The sequence below is a fragment of the Pleurodeles waltl genome, chromosome 3_2, assembly GCF_031143425.1.
Source record: "Pleurodeles waltl isolate 20211129_DDA chromosome 3_2, aPleWal1.hap1.20221129, whole genome shotgun sequence".
Lineage (NCBI taxonomy): Eukaryota > Metazoa > Chordata > Amphibia > Caudata > Salamandridae > Pleurodeles > Pleurodeles waltl.
Genome location: NC_090441.1, coordinates 200121384 through 200149370, shown reverse-complemented (window position 1 = coordinate 200149370; position 27987 = coordinate 200121384). Strand labels below are relative to the sequence as shown.

General features: G+C 44.0%; 1 protein-coding gene across 4 annotated transcripts in view; it reads left to right on the top strand.

Moving 5' to 3' along the window:
* The window catches only part of STK16 (serine/threonine kinase 16), a 120119-nt gene that overhangs the window by 50744 nt on the left and 41388 nt on the right, over positions 1 to 27987 (top strand). For all 4 annotated transcript variants that reach the window (XM_069227183.1, XM_069227184.1, XM_069227182.1 and 1 more), the window contains one exon: positions 4392 to 4513. In XM_069227183.1, coding sequence (XP_069083284.1) covers positions 4392 to 4513 — 122 coding nt within the window. The remainder of the gene's footprint in view (positions 1 to 4391; positions 4514 to 27987) is intronic.

Here is a 27987-nt window from a genome sequence, read left to right as displayed (position 1 = left end):
CTATGACTTCCTCCTGCCAGTGCAGGAAATCCACGCACCGTCCCCGGGGCATCTCAAAACCCCGCAACCCGAAGAGGATCCACAACCGGGCAACAGAAATCAATGCACAGCCTTCCCTGCGTGAAAACGAAACGACGCATCACCGTATGCGGCCCGAGAAATTGACGCACACCCCTTTGTTTCCACGCTTCTCCTCCTCTGCGGTTCTTTGCAGAGATTTTTTACGCGAACCAGGTACTTTGTGCTTGAAAGAGACTTTGTTTTCTTTTAAAAGAGTTAAGACACTTTATATCACTTTTCAGTGATATCTCAACATTTACTTATTGCATCTTTAATCGGTTTCACCTTCATTTATCCAGATAAATATTATATATTTTTCTTAACACTGTTGTGTATTTTTGTGGTGCTACATTGTGTTTTTGTATGATTTATTGCACAAATACTTTCACATTGCCTTCTAAGTTAAGCCTGACTGCTCAGTGCCAAGCCACCAGAGGGTGGGCACAGGATAATTTGGATTGTGTGCGACTTATCCTGACTAGAGTGAGGGTCCTTGCATGGAGAGGGGGTAACCTGACTGCCAACCAAAGACCCCATTTCTAACAATGAAGAATTCATAAACACCTCCGCGTCGATAGAGCGTGAGCGGTAGATATAACCACATAACTGCAATCAAAGTGAGCCAGATTATCAAAAGGTTGCTTAGTTTACCATGTTTTTACTACACTTTCAAACCACTTGATTGGGGAACAGAGGCGTCACTGGATGCAGTTAAGGAGTAAATGTGACCATTCCCCACTGTTCATGACATTCAGGATCTGGAGCACATTCTGCCTGCTTTAAAATATTTTTATTGCTGCTTGATCAGACGTTCTTCACAAAATGTTGGGTATTTCAAGTCTTAAAATCTTCAACACTGTACAAACTCCCCTTGTTTTGAATGGCAGAAACATGTACTTGAATCCATTTCTTTAGCTCTCTGATGGGAATCGATGCAAAGATCACGCGTGTATTTTATACATATGTATGGTAGACATTGCAGTTTACAGTTTATGTTGTATGTAGTGTTGTGTCCACGTAGTTATGGAGTTTCCCGATTTTGGTGCAAAGTCCACCTCTTTAATTGACTTGCGTTGTGATCAGATCCATTACAATCCTTTACGCTGTCAGGATTCCCCGGAGTCACTTCCAACAGTAGATTTCCTACTTTAAGCACCTTGTTTGTTCTGATGTCGTTTGCCAGTGTTGGTCATTGGTGGGTGATTCATGTAGAGTCGTAGTCTGCAGTTCGTCCACGCAAAGGCTTTACTTTAATGCTACCTTGTAGAGGGGTCTCCATTGTTCCCCATCTTTTTGAAACAGATCGCTTTTCAGTTGCAGTTCTCTGAAAAAGCTGCTAGAATTGAAAGTTGTTCCACAATAGAAGAAAACAGCTGAGCACTTGCTCTTATCCCCTCTTCCTTCCATAAACCACTCTTAACTTAGGCCTCTCTGATTTTTCCATAAAGGAATACAACACTTCCCTGACAGAACAAAACCTTGTCATCCAATCATGAAATCCTTGGAAGCGGGCCTACAGTGAGCAAAATCTGACATGTTTTTGACTTATTAAATTTAGTGGAAAGCCAAACTGAGCCATATTCTTTGCTCATTTTCTTATTACCTGAATTACTACATTTCTAGCTAATCTCAGGAAATACTAAATACCTCAGCACAATTGAGGTGCTGCCAAAGACTACTTGTCTCCTTTGGCAGCACTCAGCTCACATTGTTCAGCACCAGATGAAGGCAACTATGAAACAATTGATTTTGGGGAAAAAAGCTCTTGGATAGCATAGCATGGCTGGAATAAGAAGAGACATTGATGTTGAATATTTGTAATAATTACATCTGTATGCCCGGCGAGGGAAGAGCCTTAGGTTTCCAGGTAAAGAAGACTTGCTTCACATCTGTAAACGCTGCTCATGGTCACCTGACACAGACCTTCAACCTTTCTGTGACACGTACACCTAAATATAAGACTTGGGTGCAAGGGGGTCAAGGTAGGAGCTTGCAGTTCAGCTTGTAAATCTTCTGCCATACAAAATTACCTCAATTGGCCTTGATATGTGGTAACCAAGTATTGAGAAGAATCCCTGATCACATAGAAAACCTATGTAATGTTAGTGATCTCAAAAGAAAGAGAGGGATATTGTATGTTTAAAGCCTTATTTAAGTGGTGCCAGGCAAGAAAAAGACCAACGAAAGCACCTACTAGATTTTCAAATGAACCTCAATATTTAAGAGCCAAATAGGAGAAGGAGTGCCTGCCTTGCTTGCCTCATTTAATCCATGCATGGAATATTCACTCCAGGATTTAAATAGTAATAACCATACATCATAATCAATAGTATTCCTTAAAAACAGTAATTAATTCATAGATCAGCTTGAACGGCCTTACTGTTCGTTCTTCATTGTGGATGTGGTTTCTTTCTAATGATCAACAGCCAGTTTTGGCTTCGCATTTCACGCCAACAACCACAGCCACATGTGTTTCTTTCCTTATGACTCGTATACCTGGGGATTTTTCAAGATGGTAACATCAAGGGAAGTATGTTCCAGTGAGCGTGGGGCTATCTGTAGCCTCGGTCTGTATGCTGTCCTAAATAAAAGGTGTGCGCTAAGCACAATAGATCACTAGGTCACGATCCACAGACCAGATATGCAATTGTGATTTATCCGTGAAAGAAGAAAAGCACATGCTCAGAGTATGTAATGGTCACTAGTGACATGAAGTCTAGCAGCCTCCTGGTACCAATCACACCATACCTTTCTATGTATTCTCATCTGACGTATATCTTTGCCACAAAGTTGTCCAGGTGTTGTGTGCATATTATTCCAATCTTGCTGTTGATTTTGTGACCACACCTCTGAGGTGCTTTCTCACATTCCCTCTCAAAGGAAGCACCTATGATCTGGCATGGCTAGCATGGACCACAGCTATTCATCTCTCAGGCGTGAAGAATGTCTCATTGGGCAGAGCTATTATTAAACCGCACATGTGCCATCAGTGAAGATATTCTGTTGCAGGTCTTCTTGCATGGTGGGATGTCTCCAACATTTTTAGGGGTAGCAGTAATGCCTAGGGCATCAAAAAAACAAGGTGGTTGAAGGAATCACTTGGTCCGCATCCCAGTCCATCATTTTTCACCCACCATGCCACCTCAATGTGCCCAGACGCGGGTCTTATACACAATGTGCCACTGGAACCAAGCTATACCTGGCTGATGAGCCCTAACCAGGGTGAAATCTGTCCTGGGTTGCTTGTGTTCTGGTTCACACCTAGTTTGGCAGTTCAGCCTGGACTATTCCCACTGGACCAGGGTCAAGTCTGATTCGTATATGGCTGGGTCCACACTGAGATGGAATGGTGGGCAAAAGAATGATGGATTAGGATGTGGCCCTGGTGATTATCAGTGGCTGAGATTAATTAGGTATTCCATCCACCCCCTTTTTTAGGGTCGAGCCTGCGTTGCATGCGCTCGCGCATGCGTATCGCAGCAAGACGCTTTAGTTATTAGAAAAGGGCTTGGAGCCCTGTCGACGTCACGTCAGTGTGTTTCATTGGTTCGTGGGCTTGCCTAGTAAAATCTGCTTGCTTTCATTATTGGAAGGCATGCACACGTCATGCCTTTTCCGGTGGTTAGCCCTCCTCGAGCGCAGCGACCAAGTACATAAAACATGCGAGGCTTGCTGTTTTCTGTCGGATCGTGGACGACTTTTTCTCTAATTTATTAGCTCGATTTCGCTTGGCAGAAGTCGAGCGCTTTACACAGTTAATTTCACTTTTTCGGTTTAGGTACATAAAAGCACTTTTGCCGATAGATGAAAAGTCAGGTTAGGAGTTTACAACGCGATCAGCTCTAATATGAGCAAACGCGAGACCCGTTGCGTTGCAAATGCTTGGCTTTATTGTAGCATAAATGCCGGCAGGATAGCTCAGTGTGGTAAGAACTCATAATGGCCTAAGGGTCGCGAGTTAGACTTCAACTTCCATGCTCCACTATTCTAAGGTCGGCCAATCAAGTACCATAACTTGGATAGTAATAACTTCTGGTATTTACAGCACTGAGAAATAGATATGTGTGGTATGATTCACTTTAAAATGTTATTATTATCATTATTATTGGTAGTAGCATGAGTTGCCAAGCAGGGTGTCGGGGTTTGTGCTCTGTCTTGAGATCTGTTCTGATCTCTGTTTCTCAGCCTATGTATCTTGTAACCGCTGTGAATCTGTTTCCCAGTCGTCAGTAGAGTACTGTGAGATTGCCTTTAATCTTCTTGTCATGTTCGTCTGACTGTGTCTGATCTGTTGTTTTGTGACAGTCTTAATCTTTCTGTATCTGCCACAGTCTCTAGGTTGTGTGCTGTTCTCGATGATGTTTGGCGAGGGCCCTTACGATATGATATTCCAGAAGGGGGACAGCGTGGCACTGGCTGTACAGAACAACGTCTCCATCCCCCAGTCCTCCAGGTAAGAGATTTTACCTGTATTACCAGGCGCCACACATGTTTAAGTCGCAGATCAGATAGGAATGTGTGGTCTGGAGAGAAGCAGATGCAATAAACAGGGAAATTAATGATCAGGGAAGCTGCAGTGTAGAGGGATTGCGGTGCATACTGAGGGGTTGCCTAAAAGAGAGGGTGCATTGCAGTAAGGATGAAGCAGTGGACACTAGGTTCCTCGGAGAGTGATTGGAGGAGGGAGAGTGCAACGGACAGGATGGAGCGAGCCTGGGTGTCTGCAGCATCAGAGGGGGTGCTGTGGAGAGGAGTTGGCTCTGATGAAGTTAATGGGTGCAGGATGCAATGGAGGGCTCAGTGTGCAGGGAAAGTGGGAGTGAGCAGTAGGACGTGCCCTTAGCCATGGAGATTACATTTGCAGAGCAAGAACTTTGGGCACAAAAGGGTACAGGTGGCAGCAGGGGATACACTGGAAATGAATGACGAGCATCGGGTACAGGGGAAAGGGAGGTGCTGATGATGTTGGAGAATGATGCAGACAAGGAAGGTAGCAATGGATGGAAACGAGTGCAGTGATGAGAGCGCATTCACCGTGGAAGGGTCTAGTCTTCGCTGGGGGGTGAAGTGCACTTTGGACGAGGATAGTGCTATTGATGGTTCTCTAGACATTGGAGGAGTTCAGTAGATGGTAAACGTTTCAGTGACCGATGCAGTGGATCCTGGAGGTTTTGGTGGAAGCTGGGATGGAGAGCGAGGGCTGTGACGATGTCACGAGTGCTTGCGACAGTGGTAGGTGCTGGAGATGGTGGTTACTCGAGGCTGCAGTTGAGAGTGCATAAGGCACTGGATGGAGTAGGTTGCAGTGGATGGTAAGGGGTGTACTTTGCTTCCGCCTCTTGGTCCTTTCCTGGAGCATCCACACATCATATAGTGTGGGCAGCATTCAATGAGCCAAAGGGGAAAGAAGGGGCTAAAATGAGTGCATTGGGTAAGGCAGGGTGTGGATGTTACAGTGGACGGAGCTCCGAGTGATCACTTTGAATGTTTAGTCCAGAAACTGGTGTCTTCATTAAATGTAGTCTCTTTCCCCCTGTCCTGCACCTACATTTTCAAGTGTCCCCCCCCTCACCTACATTCTGACTTGCTAAGCTTGGGTTCCGGGTGTTAACCAGTCATAGATGGAACAGTTTCCTACATCAGGACTTACAATGCTTGTTTATTGCTCTCCTTACTTTCATTTAAAACTGCTGAAAATACTTTGAATGCATTGTTATCAAAACTAATAAATAATTTAACTACACCAGTGATTCTTAACCTGGGGTCCGCGGAACACTCAGGGTCCGTAATGGCTACTGAGAGGGTCTGCAACTGTTTCCAGATTAAATAATAATAAAAGATTAAAGTAGTATAAAATAAAAAAGCTAAATCGAAAACTGAAAGTTTTAAAACGTTGTGTAAAAGTGAATCAATTTGAAACTGGAAGCTAACAATTAAGTTTGTATTCTTATCTTGATTTGCAAACGCAGTAAAGTGAATCTAGTGTATATAATTGGTGGCCCCAGTTGAAGAAGCACTGGTATGTGCTGTTAAAAAGAGAGCAGGCACTAGTAGAAAAAAAGGAAAAGTGATAGGCTCGAGTTTAGCCCATTGCTTTGTCTTTTTAAAATAAAAATACAATTGGAAATCCTCCAGGTGCCCATTGAAATTAAATTAAAATTAAAATTTCGATTTTCACCTATTTTATTGTTTGTGAATTAAATAAAATACTTTGTAACTTGTGTATTTTTTTTAAGTATACTAGTTTCTGTATTTTAAAAAATATATATGTTGTTTTATATACGTCAGCATACATATTAAACTTAACTCAACAAACCAAATTCCTTGACCACTACGAAGTTTTGAATCAGCCTCACTACAAAAAAAATCAAACCCACATCATTACCCACTGCCCACACCTCCATTCCCCCACCCTGACATCCCGGCCTGTGCACCTACAGATCATTCTTGGTGTCACGTTCACCCTCCCAGCTATGCTTTCGGTATGGGTGTCTGACTCACCCAAGTTCCCTATCGGTGCTCATTTCTCAGCTATCCCAGAATTTCCCAGATTTCTTTAGGCAGCCTCGCCCCCTGTAGACCTCACGTTCCATCACATTCAATATGACATTCCTATCTTGGAGTCACGTAGTTGCGGGGAAGTCCCAGATCCCCACTTTTGTGCAATATCACGCTTTGCTACCATCCATCCCTTGTTCACCAAGATCTTCTGATAATGAGAGCTATCTGTTGGGCCCCATATACCCAGGAGTGTTACCCAGGGATGTAACTCCATTAACTGCCCCAGGGGCCTTTTCTCTGGATTCTCTCACTGCTTCCCAGAAGAACTGCAAACAGGGGCAGCTCCAGAGGGTGTGGAAGAAAGTGCCCTCTAGCGCACTCCATCAAAGGCAGCGTACATCCTCCACTCTGCCCACCCTAGGCAGTAATGGTCATGTATAGTAAACCCTGTGTAGAATTTTCATCTGTATTAGGTAAAGCTGGCTTTGATTGCAACCTTTGCCGGGAGCACCAGAGCCTTCTGCCAGTCCTCTCCATCAAGATCCCCAAGATCCCTCTCCCATCTGTCTTACAGTTTCAGCAGAGGGGGTTGGGTATTGCACATGAGGGTGCTGTATGGCAGCGTGATCAGTTTCTTATCTATCCGCCCATCAGGTAGCTTCCTTTTCCAGTGGGGCCTCTTCTTGTGTTTCCTCCTCTAACGTCACATACTGTCAATTATGACGCAATTGTCTGTATCGTAGCCACTGGGACTCAGGCATTCTACACTCTTTTCTCAAGAAAGCAAAGGGTTTCATCCCATTTGCATCCCACACATCTGCTAGTGTGGATAGGCTGATATTGTCCTATCCTCAAAAACTCTGTGAGGCTGTCATGGGACACAGTCTCGCTCCCTCCCACAATGGCGTCCTTTGGGGACAGTGTATCTTTCCATCCTATTTCTCTGGTCAGTCTCTTCCGGACTTCCACTACTGTCAGAGTGGCCAGGCCCTGCCTCAGGCCACAACCTACCACTTACAGTCCATGCATAAAGCGCCTGCCACCTATGTGCAATCTGTCCTGGCCATATGACGGGTCTTCCCACTCTGCGTGTGCCCAGTCATGAACTACGCTCACTTGCGCTGTCCCGTAATATTTACAGACACATGGCAAAGCAATGCCACCCTCATATTTGGATCGGTTTAGGACGCTCACTGGTATTTGGGGCTGTCCACCCGCCCACAGCAGCATCCTAACCTGCGCATCCACCCTGGTGAACAGGGCGTCTGGTATTTTGTAGGGACTATTCTGTAGTATATATAGCAGTCTAGGGAGCGCTACCATCTTAAACAGTGCTGCCTTCCCAAGCATCGAAAGCGGCAGTGCCTGCCAGTGTTTTACATCCATCTTCAGCCATTTTATCATTTGACTCAGGTTTGCCTCATAGTGTGAGTCTGGAGTTTTAGTGACCCAGATTCCAAGATATTTAAATGTATTGGTCACCATTCTCAGTGGTAAAGCTTGTGTTTCCTCCAGCTTCCAATCTCCTATCAGGAACATTAGGCACTTATCCACATTAATAGCAATGCAGGAGTACCCCCCAAATATACAAAAAAGGTCTTTCAGTTGGGCCACTGTCAGGGCAGTGTTGGACAGATATAACAGGAAATTGTCGGCGTATAAGGAGATGCATTGATTCCACCCATTACAACCTGGCCAACCCCAGATCTGTGCATCTATTCGTATCCACTCCACCAGCCCTTCTATAGCGAGAGCAAACCGCATTGGTGAGAGAGGGCATCCCTGCGGGGTACGCCTGCATATGCAAAACGTCCTTGAAATGTAACCATTCACTTTCACTCTGGCAGTCGGTCTATCATAGACCAGTTTGACCCATCTGAGAAAGTTTGATGCAAACCCGGTCTTGGCTGGCACCCAGAAGAGGTACAGCCACGCCACAGAAGTGCCGGCTTTATTCACGTTTAGGCATGTGTGAGTGTACAAGCCAGCCCCTCCTCACTCGTCAATGGCCTCCGATGGCCCCCATTGGGTGTAAAGCCTTAGGTGGGACACTGGGTGCTCCAGCGCGGACTGCTGTTAACTCTGCTCTGTATCAGCTTCTCCGCTCTGCATGCTTCTCCCTCCGGGCCCAACGGGTCAGCTTAATCACAAGTGGTCTTCATCTTGTCCGCTTGCTTAGCCATCGAGAGGGCGCTGTCACATCTCACCAAAGTCCCTCTAAACATAGGTCCGCCACCACCAGTTAGCACCCTCAACAACACAGGATGGAGTACTAGCTCCTGTGTTTTTTATGAGGACACCTAGCCCCGGGGCCTCCGACGGGCAGAGGAGCTTGAGCTTACCGCTCCCACTCCATTGCAAGTCTGGCCAGGTCTCCTAGTTTCTGTATTTTTATTTACTATTTTTTGGTTCAAATCGTAGAAATTGTATAGATGGGAGCGGGAGGTCTCCAGCTTCCAATAGTGATTTCACTGGAGGTTCACAGAAGTCAAAGGGTTAAGAACTGCTGTCCTACACCATTAATAATGTGGAAATCCTTTGTCATACTACACAGGAGTGTGGCTGTGTCAGTGGGAAGAGGTGGAGGCAGTAAGCAGGCAAGGCTCAGTGGGATAAAAGAGGGTAGAGTAAGTGGACCAGGGTGCAGGGCACAAACCATTTCATTAATAGTGGTTCTCCATCATAGGAACTTCATCTCCAGGAACATTTTGAAAATATATATTCATATTTTAAAAAATCAGAATGTATTTTCTGTATTTTTTTCTTTTATATAGCTCTAATCCAGATGCTGCCTCTTTGATGCCACAGACCTTCTGCATTTAGTTATGTATACTATGTTTTACCTTTCTTCTACAGTTGTGCCTGTCTTCAGGCTTCCCCTCCCTTCATATTCAGAACTCAGTTACTTTCTGACTAGGTCCACCTTATACAAATCAAATGCACATATCTGTGTCTGTTTTCCATTTGACCAAAGAGGATCCCTGGACACTTGCAGCTCTTCACTGCATGTGTCCTCCCCCTGTACTTTTGCACCTTCCTTCCCTTCCTGTTTAGCTTCTAAATCTCCCAGTTTGCTGGTAAGAAGCATATAATACTTAGTATGAATCCCCCAAAGGTTTATCCGTAGCCATGGGTTTTCTGTCTGTCCAAAAATAATCTCTTGCTTATCTTTCGCCAGCACCACCTTTAGCACAAAGACAGTACAGCTGTGATAAACGTGGAATATTCAGAAAAATCTTTATTATTCCTAGATATTGCTTATTTCCTGCATAGAGTCTCCTTGAATCCTGATATATTAGGGCATTTGCTTCATTTTCACACCAGTTCAGAAATTGAAATTAAAATTGAAGTTGAAGAGCTGGTAATTGATTTTGCTTTGAAGCCTTCCCCTCCCATAATTGCTTAACCTGGATTTTAACTCTGAATCAGTAAATCAGGCCCTTGATGAGATGAGGTATAGAGGGCATGCCTCCTGGCCCAGCATTGGGTCTACCCTCTTTGTCTCTGGTTATCCAGTGAAGACCAGCCTCCAAGATATTAGCCGATTCTAGATCTAGACAGATCTCGAAAGTCCTTAAAAGTCCTGCTCCACCCAATCAAAAGCATGGTCACCATCAAACCATGTCAGCTCTGCTGACTCTCCTGTGGCTTCCATTTACAATACGGTTCATTACATTCCTTATACTACTGAGTGCCTGCTCTGCATTAATTCATCTGGATCGGCATCTTTCTGAGGCAGCACCTGCGCCACCATAGAAGCAGGTCTGTGTCACAGGTTTGTTAATCACCACAAGGTGCCTGTAAGATTAACCCAGTCAGTAAATAAGTTTAATTTTTATTGACTGATTAATCAAAATCTTCACAATATGTTCATGTCAAACAATAAAAAAAGATACGATTTCATATGCAGCAAACACGCTTGTTAAAAAGCAAACAATCTAAAACGCTATATTGTGTTAGCTCTGAGATCATACATACACGTTTAAATGTTTGTGGTCTTCAAAACAATACAGTATAAAGTGCATTCAAAGGGTTATGAATTGTTTGTAAAGCATTGTGACAGAAACTACAAGGTAACAGATCAACACAGTGTGGGTTCTTTCCAGGCTTCAGGGAAAGGGAAACTATTGCCTCTTCCATGTGGAAGGAGTCAGTGTAACTGACATCACTGAATGCTAAAAGGCCTTACATCTGGCATTTCACTAAATGAGACAGAAAAATACCCTTTTGAGCCAAGTGCTTTATTAGGTTTACAGGAAGTACTCCGCAAACTACTTTTGCCTCTGGATGAGTCCGTCTATAATTACCCCTGGTACTTGAGGTGAAGCCAGTAAGTATGAACCTGTTTGGCCTCTATCAAGGTAGTCTGAAGTGTACAGCATCTGGTAGAAGCCAGGAAAGCCCTTACGTTTTTTTTTTTTCTTCAAACAATTGGCTGCTTCCTTTAGGCTGACCTCCTGTTTTTAATTCCAAGTGGCCTTTGCCTTAGTTTTCAGTGCAAAAAGCCTATCTTTGTTGAGTTGATCCCTTGCCTAAGTCAGTTTGTAGTATACCTTTCCGAAGCATGCAGCCTTCTAGTAGGTCATCAGCTCAAAGCGTTCGTTCCAGTCTTGCATGCCAATTTTTCCGTTATCTAGTTTGCTCATCGTTTACTCAATTTTTAAAGTGAAGATACTTGCCAATTCTTTTCCTACCCTGTTCTTCCTGTTTGGCACAAAATAATAAGTTGGATATCATCAGGAAGTCAAACTTCTTTGTTAAGCCATGTGAAGGTTCAGTCTTCTGGAGACATGGCACTTGTGAATTTTATCATTAGGGAATCTTGGACACCTTAGCACACTTTCCCAAGAACATTAGTCCCTTCATATTCATCATTCTTCTGTTGTTTAAAGAGCTTTGTGAACATACTTGTTACTGACACACTTTTTAAAACTAGTTGTGGTATCTATCCGTGTGCTTTATGCCCCATGCCCCCTATTGCAGATTAGCCTCTGTTGGAGAGGAACTGATCAGGGGAGGAAACATGAAATCTGGCAGTGAAGGGGCAGTCAACAGAGGTCTGGAGGTAATGAGAGATGTAGTCTACCTGCCGTTGACATGTCCTGTCCCAGCATCTCAGACAGATACCTTCCAACAAGGAATTCACTGAAGAAATCTAAAACCGCATCACCTCTGCCTATAGTCAACCCACTAATTTCACTTTCCTTGGTGATTTTAAATTCCCTAGAGATGCAAGCATCATGAAAATGACAGGTGAATTTAACACACCCTTGACCCGATTCAAAAGCAACACCTTCTACATCATCATCATTCTATCAGAAGCTAGCCCTTCCTGACATCTTGTCATCCCCTCTTCATCCATCACAAAAAAACAACTTTCCAAGTCAACAAAAACATAAAATGAAACTATCGCTCTTTTAACTTCTTCTCCTTGGATACTTCTCCAAAAAGAACTTGTGAAGATGTTGAACTCCCACCATCCCTATTCATACATCAGCAGACTCTCCAAAATATACAACACTGACCTAAGAAATCTTGTGGACTTCAGACATATTCTTTAAAACCTTCAGCACAATGGTCCTGCTAAGAGCGTTACGCAAACAAGCTTTCCATTTGCAGATGAGAAAGGAAATGAAGACAGATCAAAGCACTGTTCTATCTCACCCAATCAAGCACTCTGCTCCGCATGCAGGTTTGACATCACCAAAGTATCCTCCTACGGATCACCATCAAAACAGTGACCAGTTGTAGAGAATCACTTTTCATGCAGTTTAACAAGGCATCCAGTTCCTCCTAGATATACCATTCTCACCATCAATTGCCTATTCTCTTAGAACTTAATGAAAATCAGAACCCATGCTTACAAAAGCAAACAGTCACATTGCTCCCAGACAGCTATCACTACACCCCCAACGGGCAGACTTCGAACCCTTCTTACGTTTTGTGCACATCATCCTCCTCCTCCAGGCACTCAATGCCACTTCCCACAAAGGCGTGGTTTTACCCCTCAGCCATTGTCGGATCCTTCCATGGAGATCTCCTCACATCACATACCTCTTTTCAGTGTTTTCAGCTCCTCCTTCGGGGCAATGATTTTCGCAGCCAACCCCTAAACAGGACAGATCCTCCACTGCTGAAAAGCTCACCATGGCCACAGACAAGCTTGTAAGCTATCTCCCCATCACCACCTTCCTCTCATTGGGAAATCATCAAGAAAACAATTTACCTTCAACTGGAAGATGGGATCATCAAACATACTCCTCTAGAGGGCTGCTAATCCAGCTTCACACCATGCTACAGCCCAGAGACTGCCACCCTTTTAATCACGGACAAGAATGACCCCGCGTCCTGTTCCTCCTCAACCTCTTTGCAGTCTGACACTTGACCACCAAATACTGATCCATACCTAAAAAAAGAAGAGATCTTTGACAAGATCCTGCAATGGTTCACCACCAACCATCACCTTGTCCATAAGAGAGCTTCAGGACCGCGAAATCTTCATGTCCTCTCTGGAGTATCGCTGGGCTCCGTTCTGAATGATCTTTGTTTTTTGCTTATATAACTCCATTGCATTTCATATATTAAATATATTTATTTATTTGAGCACACATTTCATATTTATAAACTCATACTGTATTTGGTATTGCTGGTACGTATATCATTCATAACATTTGCTCTATTCTAGTTTGTGCATTATGTATTCGTGTGTGTGTGTGTATGTGTATAATATATATATATATATATATATATATATATATATATATATATATATATAATATGTGTGTATATATATATATATATATATATATATGTATATGTAGAAAATGTCACTTTCCCAGTGTCCATCTGTTCGTGGTATGTTCTGCTGCAGATTCATATGCTATGCATACGTCTGCCATCTAGTGTTGGGCTCAGAGTGTTACAAGTTGCTTTTCTTCGAAGAAGTGTTTTCAAGTCACGGGATCGAGTGACTCCTCCTCTTCAGCTCCATTGCGCATGGGCGTCGACTCCATGTTAGATTGTTTTCCCGCAGAGGGTAAGGTAGGAATGATAGAGTATAAAGAAAAGAGATGTCCATGCAAATGGAATATATGTATATGTGTGTGTGTATATATATATATATATATATATATATATATATATATATATATATACACACACACACACACATATCTACAGGTGTTTGTTTAACTTAAACGGCTACAGGCTTCCGGGGAGGTGGGAGGGTGTGTGTGAATCTGCAGTGGAACATGCCACAAACAGATGTACACTGGGTAAGTGACATTTTCTGGTCAATGGCATGTGTAGCTGTAGATACACATGCTGAGCATATTCTAGAAAGCAGTTATTCCTCCCATAAAAGCGGTGGTCAGCCTGTAAGAGTTGAAGTTGTTTGAAATAATGTTCTTAATACAGCTTGACCTACTGTGGCTTGCTGTGCTGCTAAAACATCTACAGAATAATGTTTAGTAAATGTATGTGGTGTTGACCAAGTAGCTGCTTTACATATTTCAACCATTGGTATATTTCCCAAGAAGGCCATTTTAGCACCTTTCTTCCTTGTGGAATGTGCTTTAGGTGCAACTAAGAGCTTTACCGTAACATGTTTGGATGCATCTTACTATCCATTTTGCTAAACCTTGTTTTGAAATGGGATTACCAGTATGAGGTTTTTGAAAAGCTACAAATAGCTGTTTAGTTTTCCTGAATGGTTTTGTTCTATCTATATAGTACATTAGAGCTCTTTTAATGTCTAATATATGTAGAGTTCTTTCTGCCACAGAGTCTGGCTGTGGTAAGAAGACTGGTAGTTCCACTGTTTGATTGATATGAAACGGTGATACTACTTTAGGAAGAAATTTAGGGTTACTTCGTAGTACGGCTTTATGTTTATGTACTTGTATGAACGGTTCTTCAATAGTGAAAGCTTGAATTTCACTAACTCTTCGCAATGATGTAATTGCGACTAGGAAGGGAACCTTCCATGTTAAGAATTGCATTTGACATGAGTGCATAGGTTCAAATGGTGGGCCCATAAGTCGCGAAAGCACTATGTTTAAATTCCACAAAGGAACTGGAGGTGTTCTGCGTGGAATGATGTTTTTTAAACCTTCCATGAAGGCTTTGATAACAGGAACTCTAAATAAAGAGCTGTGTTGTATATTTTACAAATATGCAGAAATTGCAGTGAGATGTATTTTTATAGAAGAGAATGCTAAATTTGATTTCTGTAAATGAAGTAAATAGCATACAATATCATGCTTTGATGCTGAAAGAGGGGCAATTTGTTTAGATTGACAGTAATATACAAATCTTTTCCATTTGTTGGCATAGCACTGTCTGGTAGTGGGTTTTCTTGCTTGCTTAATTACTTCCATACATTCAGTTGGTAGTTGTAAATAGCCAAATTCTATGACCTCAGGAGCCAAATCGCTAGATTGAGTGTGTTGGGATTTGAGTGCCTGATCTGCCCTTTGTTTTGTGTCAACAGATCTGGTCTGTTTGGGAGATTGGCTTGTGGTACTACTGACAGGTCTAGTAGTGTTGTGTACCACGGCTGACGTGCCCACGTTGGGGCTATGAGTATCAGATTGAGCGTGTTTTGACACAATTTGTTGACTAGAAATGGAATGAGTGGGAGAGGGGTAAAAGCGTAAGCAAATATCCCTGACCAATTGATCCATAGAGCATTGCCCTTGGATAGGGGATGTGGGTATCTGGATGCGAAGTTTTGGCATTTTGCGTTTTTGCTGGTGGCAAACAGATCTATGTCTGGTGTTCCCCATTGATGGAAGTATTTTTGAAGTACTTGAGGGTGAATATCCCACTCGTGTGTCTGTTGATGATTTCTGCTGAGAACATCTGCTAATTGGTTGTGTATCCCTGGAATGTATTGTGCTACCAGGTGAATTTGGTTGTGTATTGCCCATTTCCACATTTTTGGAATTGGGATAATATATGGTGGTCATGTTGTCTGTTTTGATCAATACATTTTTGTGAATAAGAAGAGGCTGGAAAGCTTTGAGTGCTAGGAAGACAGCTAACAGCTCTAAGTGATTTATGTGTAGCTGTTTGTGTTGGGCATCCCATTGTCCTTGAATGTTGTGATTGTTGAGGTGAGCTCCCCAGCCAATTATTGATGCATCAGTTGTAAGTATGGTCTGAGGCACAGGGTCTTGAAATGGCTGCCCTTTGTTTAGATTTGTGGAATTCCACCACTGAAGGGACATGTATGTTTGGTGGTCTATCAACAGTAGATCTTGAAGGTGACCCTGTGCTTGTGATCATTGTTGTGCAAGGCACTGTTGCAAGGGCTGCATGTTTAGTCTTGCATGTGGAACAATTGCAATACCAAATGCCATCATGCCTAATACTTTCATGACCAATTTGACAGTGTACTGTTGACCTGTCTGTATTTGTGCCAATATATTGTGAAAAGCTTGTATTCTTTGCGTATTTGGACTTGCAAGCGCTTTTTGAGTATTTAGTATTGCCCCTAAATACTGTTGAATTTGCGCAGGTTGTAGTTGTGACTTTTGGCAGTTTATGGAGAACCCTAGCGTGTGCAGGGTTTGTATTACATAATGCGCATGGTTTTGGCACTGCGTATGACTGTGATTTTATTAGCCAATAGTCTAGAAATGGAAAGACATGAATATGTTGTCTTCTTAGGTAGGCTGAGACTACCACCAGGCACTTTGTGAATACCGTGGGAGCTGTTGTTATTCTGAAGGGTAACACCTTGAACTGATAGTGCTGTCCTTGAATGACAAACCTGAGATATTTTCTGTGCGCTGGATGGATGGTGTGAGAAGGTAGCCTCTTTCTAGCCTTGTTACCCCCACTTTTGGCCTGTTTGTGAGTGTATGTCAGGGTGTTTGTCACTGTTTTCACTGTCACACTGGGATCCTGATAGCCAGGCCTCAGTGCTCATAGTGAAAACACCATGTTTTCAGTATGGTTGTTATGTGTCACTGGGATCCTGCTGGTCAGGACCCCAGTGCTCATAGGTTTGTGGCCTATATGTATGTGTCACTGGGACCCTGTCACACAGGGCCCCAGTGCTCATAGGTGTGCATGTATATGTTCCCTGTGTGGTGCCTAACTGTCTCACTGAGGCTCTGCTAACCAGAACCTCAGTGGTTATGCTCTCTCATTACTTTCAAATTGTCACTGACAGGCTAGTGACCATTTTTACCAATTTACATTGGCTTACTGGAACACCCTTATAATTCCCTAGTATATGGTACTGAGGTACCCAGGGTATTGGGGTTCCAGGAGATCCCTATGGGCTGCAGCATTTCTTTTGCCACCCATAGGGAGCTCTGACAATTCTTACACAGGCCTGCCACTGCAGCCTGAGTGAAATAACGTCCACGTTATTTCACAGCCATTTTACACTGCACTTAAGTAACTTATAAGTCACCTATATGTCTAACCTTTACCTGGTAAAGGTTAGGTGCAAAGTTACTTAGTGTGAGGGCACCCTGGCACTAGCCAAGGTGCCCCCACATTGTTCAGAGCCAATTCACTGAACTTTGTGAGTGCGGGGACACCATTACACGCGTGCACTACATATAGGTCACTACCTATATGTAGCTTCACCATGGTAACTCCGAATATGGCCATGTAACATGTCTATGATCATGGAATTGCCCCCTCTATGCCATCCTGGCATTGTTGGTACAATTCCATGATCCCAGTGGTCTGTAGCACAGACCCTGGTACTGCCAGACTGCCCTTCCTGGGGTTTCTCTGCAGCTGCTGCTGCTGCCAACCCCTCAGACAGGCAGCTGCCCTCCTGGGGTCCAGCCAGGCCTGGCCCAGGATGGCAGAACAAAGAACTTCCTCTGAGAGAGGGTGTGACACCCTCTCCCTTTGGAAAATGGTGTGAAGGCAGGGGAGGAGTAGCCTCCCCCAGCCTCTGGAAATGCTTTGTTGGGCACAGATGTGCCCAATTCTGCATAAGCCAGTCTACACCGGTTCAGGGACCCCTTAGCCCCTGCTCTGGCGCGAAACTGGACAAAGGAAAGGGGAGTGACCACTCCCCTGACCTGCACCTCCCCTGGGAGGTGTCCAGAGCTCCTCCAGTGTGCTCCAGACCTCTGCCATCTTGGAAACAGAGGTGCTGCTGGCACACTGGACTGCTCTGAGTGGCCAGTGCCACCAGGTGACGTCAGAGACTCCTTGTGATAGGCTCCTTCAGGTGTTAGTAGCCTTTCCTCTCTCCTAAGTAGCCAAACCCTCTTTTCTGGCTATTTAGGGTCTCTGTCTCTGGGGAAACTTCAGATAACGAATGCATGAGCTCAGCCGAGTTCCTCTGCATCTCCCTCTTCACCTTCTGATAAGGAATCGACCGCTGACCGCGCTGGAAGCCTGCAAACCTGCAACATAGTAGCAAAGACGACTACTGCAACTCTGTAACGCTGATCCTGCCGCCTTCTCGACTGTTTTCCTGCTTGTGCATGCTGTGGGGGTAGTCTGCCTCCTCTCTGCACCAGAAGCTCCGAAGAAATCTCCCGTGGGTCGACGGAATCTTCCCCCTGCAACCGCAGGCACCAAAAAGCTGCATTACCGGTCCCTTGGGTCTCCTCTCAGCACGACGAGCGAGGTCCCTCGAATCCAGCGACACCGTCCAAGTGACCCCCACAGTCCAGTGACTCTTCAGCCCAAGTTTGGTGGAGGTAAGTCCTTGCCTCACCTCGCTGGGCTGCATTGCTGAGAACCGCGACTTTGCAAGCTACTCCGGCCCCTGTGCACTTCCGGCGGAAATCCTTCGTGCACAGCCAAGCCTGGGTCCACGGCACTCTAACCTGCATTGCACGACTTTCTAAGTTGGTCTCCGGCGACGTGGGACTCCTTTGTGCAACTTCGGCGAGCACCGTTTCACGCATCCTCGTAGTGCCTGTTTCTGGCACTTCTCCGGGTGCTACCTGCTTCAGTGAGGGCTCTTTGTCTTGCTCGACGTCCCCTCTCTCTACAGGTCCAATTTGCGACCTCCTGGTCTCTCCTGGGCCCCAGCAGCGTCCAAAAACGCTAAACGCTCGATTTGCGTGTAGCAAGGCTTGTTGGCGTCCATCCGGCGGGAAAACACTTCTGCACGACTCTCCTAGGCGTGGGGGATCCATCCTCCAAAGGGGAAGTCTCTAGCCCTTGTCGTTCCTGCAGTATTCACAGTTCTTCAGCCTAGTAAGAGCTTCTTTGCACCAACCGCTGGCATTTCTTGGGCATCTGCCCATCTCCGAGCTGCTTGTGACTTTTGGATTTGGTCCCCTTGTTCCACAGGTACCCTCAGTCAGGAATCCATCGTTGTTGCATTGCTGATTTCTGTTTTCCTTGCATTTTCCCTCTAACACGACTATTTTGTCCTTAGGGGAACTTTAGTGCACTTTGCACTCACTTTTCAGGGTCTTGGGGAGGGTTATTTTGCTAACTCTCACTATTTTCTAATAGTCCCAGCGACCCTCTACAAGGTCACATAGGTTTGGGGTCCATTCGTGGTTCGCATTCCACTTTTGGAGTATATGGTTTGTGTTGCCCCTATCCCTATGTTTCCCCATTGCATCCTATTGTAACTATACATTGTTTGCACTGTTTTCTAAGACTATACTGCATATTTTTGCTATTGTGTATATATATCTTGTGTATATTTCCTATCCTCTCACTGAGGGTACACTCTAAGATACTTTGGCATATTGTCATAAAAATAAAGTACCTTTATTTTTAGTATAACTGTGTATTGTGTTTTCTTATGATATTGTGCATATGACACTAAGTGGTACTGTAGTAGCTTCACATGTCTCCTAGTTCAGCCTAAGCTGCTCTGCTAAGCTACCATTATCTATCAGCCTAAGCTGCTAGACACCCTATACACTAATAAGGGATAACTGGGCCTGGTGCAAGGTGCAAGTACCCCTTGGAACTCACTACAAGCCAGTCCAGCCTCCTACAGATGGGTATGTGAAAATACACATCCTTGAGGTCTAATGTGGCCATGAAGTAGTGGGATAACATCCTGTAGTGTCACCATGTGAAAGTGTTCTGACAGGATGTAAAGATTGAGGGTTCTGAGATCTAATATTGCCTTAAGGTTCCATCCTTTATGGGAATGAGGAAATACAGTGGGTAAACTCCCGTCCCTATTTGATTTTGTGGCACAGCTTCTATTGCTTGTTTGATTAATAGAGATTTGACTTCTTCCTGCAACAGAGTGACATGATCTGTGGATAGCCTGTGTGGTTTTGGTGGAATGTTTGGTGGAGTTTGTATCAATTCTAGGCAATAGCCATTGTGGATAATTGATAATACCCAGCTGTCTGTGGTAATGTTTAGCCAATTGTTGTGGAACTTTTGCAGTTTTCCCCCCACAGGGGATGTGTGAATTGGAAAGGAATGGCACAAGTCACTGTTTACTTTGTTGTAAGGCTTGTTTTGGTGTTTGATATTTTCCCCTGCCTCTGGGGTACTAGCCTCTATAAGTGCTTTTGAAATCACCTCGTTGCTATTGAGGTTGGTAGGCCGGCTTTGGCTGTGACGTGGATGCCTCGGCAGTTTGGCCTCTGAATCCACCTCTAAATTGGGATTTATGAAAGGATCCCCTGTATTGTGTGGTATACAGTGCACCCATGGCTTTTGCAGTGTCTGAATCCTTTTGCATCTTTTGAATAGCAGTGTTAACTTTTGGGCCGAAAAGCTGTTTTTGGTTGAATGGCATATTCAACACTGCCTGTTGGATTTCACGTTTGAATCCTGAAGACCTAAGCCATGCATGTCTCCTTATGGTTACAGCAGTGTTGATGGTTCTGGCTGCTGTATCTGAGAGTCTAGGGCCGACCTAATCTGATTGGTAGTGATGGCTTTCCCTTCCTCTACTATCTGTTGTGCCCTTTTTTGCTGTTCTTTGGGGAGATGCTGGATTATATCTTTCATCTCGTCCCAGTGGGCCCTGTCATATCTAGCCAACAATGCCTGACAGTTGGCTATTCTCCACTGGTTGGCTGCCTGAGATGCCACCCTTTTCCCTGCAGCATCAAACCTCCTACTCTCTGTCTGGTGGGGGTGCATCACCTGACGACTGTGAACTTGCTCTCTTCCTGGCAGCACTTACCACTACTGAGTCTGGAGGTAGTTGTTGGGTAATATAGACAGGATCGGAAGGAGGTGGCTTATATTTTTTCTCCACTCTAGGAGTAATTATCCTTGCCTTTACTGGCTCTCTAAATATCTGGTCAGCATGTTTTAGCATGCCGGGGGCATAGGAAGCAACTGATATGTTGCATGCGTGGAGGAGAGTGTATTAAATAAGAAATCATCCTCTAATGGCTCAGTATGCATGGTGACATTGTGATATGTTGTCCCCCTAGCTATGACTTGAGTGTAGCCTGTACTATCCTCTGGTGGTGAAGGCTTAGAGGATAGCAATCTGGGTTATTGTCTGGAATGGGGTCTGGATCATAAAGATCCCATGGATCCACATTGTCCTGCTGCGAATCAAATGAGTGAGAGGGTGACTGCATAGGTGTAGAACTGGTAGGAGGAGAGATATGTAGATGTGGAGAGTGAGGAGGAAACTGAGGAGGAGAAAATTGAGGAGGTGGAGGTCTCTCCTTTGGTTTTGCCACTTTAGCTGGAGGCTGTGTAGTGTCCAATTCCTCCTGAAAGGCTAATTTCCTCTTCGGTTTTGGAGGAGGTGCGGTTAAAATTCTGCCAGTTTCTTTATGGATATGAATCCTGGCTTGCCTTTTATCCATTGCTTCTATTTGTGAGTCCTCCTCAGTAGTTTTGTGGCTTTCTTTAAGTGCTTGTGAAAGTCCATGCTCTTCAGTATAAATAGGTTTTTTCAACTCCGAAGCTGGCTTTTTCGGGAATCAAAAAAGATTGGGTTGAAGATGGTCTCGGCTCCGAAAATGATTTTCGAGATTTCGACTCTGAAGAGCGGTGTTTACTCGGTTCAGAGATGGAGCTTCGGCTCCAGTCCGATGGCTTCGGAGGGGTGGCCTTCTTCGGTACCGAGCTGGTGGGTTGGTCACCGAGCGTTTTATTTCGGTTCGAGCCATGGCCTTCCGGCAGTGGCGTTCCCAAGGCCTTATGTTTGGGCTTAGATGACACAGGGGCAGGTGCATTCGCGTGCTGTCCTGCCGTGACCGGTCTTTCCTCCTCTGAATCCTGGTCAGAGTCGGATCCTCGAACGGAGACTGCAGTCTGCATGATTTCTTCCTCTTCGATGTCGAGATGTTCGGTGCTCTTTGATGCCATCTCGAGTCTCTGTGCTCTTCTGTCTTGGAGCATCTTTTTGGACCGGAAGGATCTGCAGGCCTCGCAATTTTATTTGCGATGGTCGGGGGAAAGGCAGAGATTACAGACGAGGTTGGTCCGTATAAGGGAATTTAGTGTGGCACCGAGGCCAGAATCGGAATGGAGTCCGATCCATGAGGCTTCCACGCGGTCGGCCTGCCGAGGCCCGAGTTGGACGTGGGCACCCTGAAGGGCGAGTAAAGATGTTTGTTTCTATGGTACGGAAGTGTTGATAGAAGGTGTAACAGGGTCGAAAACAATACCGACGACAAATGAAGAGTTTTAAGCTTTCCCGAATCAAACTATTGGAGCGAAAGCAAACACATCCGAACCCAATGTCAGAAAGAAAACAATCTAACATGGAGTCGATGCCCAAGCGCAATGGAGCTGAAGAGGAGGAGTCACTTGATCCCGTGACTCAAAAACACTTCTTTGATGAAAAACAACTTGTAACACTCCGAGCCCAACACTAGATGGCAGATGTATGCATAGCATGTGTATCAGCAGTTACACATGCCATTGAATATATATGTATATTTATACAGTCACATTTGTTTTTTATAATGCCTTCTAGGATTAAGTGAAGGTGCAAGAAAATTAATGTGTTAATTCTTGCATTTGATATCCTACAATGTGTGGCTTGCCCTTTTTTCACAATAATCAGAAAAGTGTATTTAAGCTGGGAACAGACAAGAATGAGGCAGAGAGGAGAATCTTCGACTTACTGGGAGTCTTGGTTTGAGCCCACACAGCTATAAACATTCTTTGTAAAGGCTGCAGGCAGACATCTTAGAGCCAACCTGGCCTTCTTGGCTTGCTGGGAGCACCTCAACCTACTGAGTGCAGAGACAGAGAAAGACCACAATACGGAACAACAGAACTGTTGTTCAGTTATAGTATGCGGGTGAGACGCCTCCTTAGAAACTCATACAGGCCCATTTGGTGCTAAGTCAGCTTAGCTTGGGGCAAGAAAGGAGGGTTGCAGAACAGAGACTGGTTCCATCGTTGCACACAAGGAAACTTTGAAACCCTGATACACTGTGGCAGTTCTTTAATATTTTGGTTTTTTAAACAATCTCATTGCCATTATTTTGTTCTTCTTTATAGTCACAAGTATACACATTATTTGCACTAGAATAGGATGTTGATTTTAAATAAAATCAAACATATTCATAGTGCGTATTCTTTAGTGTGCATTCATAGTGAAGAAAAATATGGAATCTACTAACACAAATACTGTTGGGGGTCTTATAGAACTGATTGTTGCTAAGAACTCACCATCCTCGTGCAATGCACAGTTGTTCGTGGGTTACAGTCCACCAGGTTTCTAGTATCAAGATAGTACATTGTAATAGAGGCTGCACTCTTGCTGCTAGAGGGTCCTGAAAACCTAATCCCGGGCTTTATTTTGAATGAAACCAGAAAAAATATATCAATCCTGTCACCTGTCTTCTTCAGTCTCTGCATAGAACCCCCTCTTAAACCTGATCACCAACAGCAGCCTCAAGATACATAATACTCTGATGACACTCAACTGAAGATCTTATCAACTCAAATTGTGCATTGATCTCTTCCGGAACGGAATATCAAGTTTCTACCTAAAGCTCATCCTGACCACTTCACTCCCAACTCTTAAGGAATTACTGGGCAAGTCGCATCATCATCAATATCGGCTGCATCTCATATGGCACCGGCAGAAAAGACACCCCTGTATGCCTGGCCAAGAAAATAACGCTCAGATGGACAGCAGCATACATGAAGCCAGCAAGTTTTCAAAGTGGAAATGGAGAAATGTACAACAAAATAAATTACATCCCTATTACTAGCTGAACTGCTTTTAATGTCCTGCAGTTCATCAAAGAAAATAAATCCACACCTCTTCAGGCAACGCTGTGTCTCTACATGACAGGAACCACCTAACCCCAGAATATTATGCCTCTTGTACACAGTCATGTACCACATCCCAGGACTATGCCACACGTTTGAGGCTCCATTGTTTTGTAAGTTTTGTGCCACATAAACACCACCACACACATACACAGTGAACAGTAGATGGTGCAATAGCAGGGGTAGATGCAACATGTTTTGAATAGAGCACAGTAGCATAGAGTGGAGTGTGGTGGGCAGCTGAAAACTTATCTTTAAGCCTGTTACCCTGCACTGCATGAAAACAAAGAAATTTGAGCAATTGCATCATGTGCCGTTAGAGGTGTACAGATAGTTTGCAGTTTACTTTTTCTAGCCGATCATTTCCCTGCATGCACCGCATACATAAACCATGGCAGGAGGGAGGAAATAGTAGTGGAGAGAAGCACAGGTGGAGGGAGGTACATGCCTGTCTAAGTAAAAAAGAAGAGTTAGGAAGGTACGAGGTGGGCAGAACATATAGATGGACTGCAGAACCATTATTGTTTCCTTCCAAAAAGAAAACAACACATGGGGAAGGATGAGAAGGAAGGGAATGGAAGACACAGGTAATCAGGTGGGGAATAATCTGCAGGAAGGCCACCATCATTTAGCGTTCCACAGAGACCTCCCTACCGTTAAAGGGCCTAGACCCGTTAACTCGCATGCTCTCACCATCTTCACCACAACTTCCCATGGATGTGGCCCACCATCAGACACTAACTGTACTGCCTGTGATCAGCTTATTCATTTGCTCATCCAAACTATTCAATTAGGGGTGACACAGCTCCGTGCAAATCTGAAGGATAGCCTTTTGCTTAGAAATGTAGCATTTCCCAAGAACAAAGAGGCACAAGCATTGCTCATAACGATATCCATAGCGCCCTTTTATAGCCATAAGCATTGTCCAAAACTCCTATCACTGCTTTTGTTGCCACTTGCAAACATTCCAGCGCCACCAAGTACAATAGTCAACCTTTAGTATAATGTACCTCTGGCCACCACGCGATACACACAAAGGAGACGGCTTTACCCAAACCTTCTCCAGACAGCTTCAAGAGTGACACATTATTCTTTGACTTTTGCCACTCTGGGCACATGCACAACAACCACAAACTACAATTTCAGTATCTTCATGCATGATTAGCCACCATGCTTATTGTGCACTTTTGCCTGCTGGAACTTCGACCTAGATGTCTTATATGGGCCAATGCTGTATCTATGTCACACACCCTAAAGTACAAAAATGATCTCCGCTTTGAGTTTGGAAAAACCTTTCACTCTCCAACACCTAGCTAACCACTAGCGATCTTGAATTAATGCGTATTAATAACCTTACCCTGTGGAACTTCGACCCAACATTACTTTCTCCAGAGCACCTCTGCCCAGAACCATCCTCTACCTCCTTATTACCAACATCTTCCTCAACTGGTAACTTTGACAAGCAGTCTTACCTGGAATATATCGTTTAGAAAAAGGCACGCTGGAGAATCCACTTTCCACCTCATTTTGACTGATGGACATGCTGCTCCCTGTCATAAAATACACTGTCTTTGTAGTGAAATTTAGTTACTTATAGTTATATTGTATGTCCCAAACCTTGAACTTACCAGAACCTCACCATAATTCTTAATACCTCTTTCTCAATCACTCCACTCAGTGCTTTCAAATCAATCAAAACCACCATAATTTCTCTACTCTGAGGTTTACTATGTATAGCACTTCAAAGCTCCTTCATCAACCCAAAGCAAGTTCCCATGAACCTAACTCCTTCAGGTCCATAAAACCATGCTGACAAACCTCTGAGAGAATTCAGCTCCTTCCTTTAGCAGCTGTTTAGCAACTCTTAATGCATGTCTTGTTTAAGGAGTTAGGAACAAACTTTACCTAATACGCCGTTAACTGCAAGTATATTGAAGCCATAACAAGTAGAAAAAATAGACTGCCTTTGAGAAAAGTTGAAAACTGTGGCGAAATAATTTTTTTTTAAACAGCTTTGCTTGTTCTGAAAGCATGGCAAATGATGATCCTAGCATAGCAAACCTTTTGTTGATGCCATTTTTAGCAAACAATGTTTTTTCCACAGAACTATTTTCCCATTTTTCCCAAAAATCCAAAGCTTTGCTATATTTCAGCTGTTTTCTCGTCTCTCTTCAGAGGAATCCACAAACCCTGAAAACATTTAGACACCTCAAGATGTAGGAGAAAAGGATACAAATTCGGCCTGGCCACTTATGTGGAAAAAAGTTTTAAAGGCTCAAATGTGAAGTGCCCCGAAAGTCATAAAAAGTGCTTAGCATTCTAGGAGGGAAAAAGCTTAGTAGCCAAGGGATTAACACACCAAACAAGCCTGAAAATATTCAAATTCACCTTCCATCCTCCAAATTTTTCATCAGTCAAAAAAGTGTGTTTTCAAAAGTCTTCTCGGAAAGTTCAATACATGGTATTTACCTTGTTACTCACTGCTTTCTGTAAAAACCATATACCCCAACAACTTCCACTTTGACTTGCATATGTTTCTCAAACATATGACCAGAAGCCTCATTCTCAACGCAACAACTTCACTTGCTCCATATAGCAGGATACTCCATTGAGAAGCAACAGGGGCATGTAATATGTGTGTCCTGTATTTTCTCCTTGTTTGTAGCTTTGACAACCCTCTCACCCTCCCTCATGCATACAGCTCACTGCAGTGCATCAGATCTCACTCCCTAATATTCACATGCTTCCCACACTTGGCAAACATCAGCTTTTGAGTAACAAAGAGTATGTCATCCACAGGGTAATTCTCAGTCCCCCATAACCACGTCTGGTTCTTAGGATGAGGCTTGCAAGACCAGTGTATATCCTGAATCGCGATGCTGTAGGATTAGGATTGTGGGGTTCTATTCGTTGCCTTGATTCACCTGTATAGCCTTCCACAGCCTCAACAGGGTCCTGGTGGCAGTAGGAGAAAGTGTATCTCCCAACACCACATACATTGGCTGTCTTCCCGACATGCATTTGTCATTTACACATTGCTGTTTCATGCTCTCTACTCTCACAAGGAGCCTCATCAAGTTCTGGCAAATGGCTGAAGACCTGCAAAACTTTTGCACCTCAGCAATGTAAGAACATTGCTTTTTTGGATTCTCTTAAAACCTCTGATCACCTGTGTCTGGTGTGTCAGTGGACTCTCGTATCCACTACAGAAACCCGTGTTTGACCACATGGTCACAAGTTCACATCTCGGCTGGTTCACTCCTTTCATCCTTTGGAGTTTGGTAAGATGAGTACCTTTTAGTTAGGCAATAATGAACACCTGTTATTCAGTGCCAAGACACCTCAAGGGGTGAAAGGGAACTTTTCACATAAACGTTTTATGTTAAATTATATACTTCAAACAAGTCCATTGGATGCTCCCAATTATAATTTTGCTCACCCCTAACAGATAACAACTGGGCGGTGGGTTGGACTTATCTATTGACTCAAGATTGCTGTGGGTGGATGAACAGTGCACGCAAAGATGAATGAGGACAAATGTATCATAATTGTAAACCCTAGAAGTTCACTGTACTCTTCCTCCCTCCCTCCTTTTTTTTTTTTTTTTTTTTAGATTCAGCTTGGTTTTTATTATCATTTTTAAAAAAGCACCTCATCCGGCCTTCCCCAGGCTCCTGTCTATTAGTTCTTCCTCCGTTAGCAAATGGAAGTCATACAGGTCGACATCATGCACCAGACATTCCTTTATGAAACTGATCCCAAAACTCCCACTGATTCTGCGGCCACTACAGTAGTCCGCTTCAGTGGCTCTGAGCGCTGTTCCTTAGAATTCTTGGGCATGAGAGCCACCTGGCTTCTTTGATGAAAAACTCCAACAAAGTTGACCATGTTGTAGAAAATTCCTGTTCATTTCCTACCCTATTGTGGGAAATGTTTTTCATCCCGAATATTTGCCATACCTTATGCAACCAGTCTAGCACCACTGTACTGAAAGACGCAACATCCTGGTCCTCATATACAAAGTGTTGGGTCACAATGTCTCATAAAACAGTGGATTCAACCCAGACAGACATGAAGCCAGATTCTTTAGGGACGTTTATGCCCCACCCTGCTCACCGGATCTCTAGACCCCAGCTCACTATTGGGCTGGGACCCATCAAACAAAGGCCCCTTTCTCATTCGCTGGCTTCTGCCAGTGAGGCAGTGTGTTCTTGGTTAGATAGATAGATAGCCACAGTCCTTTAC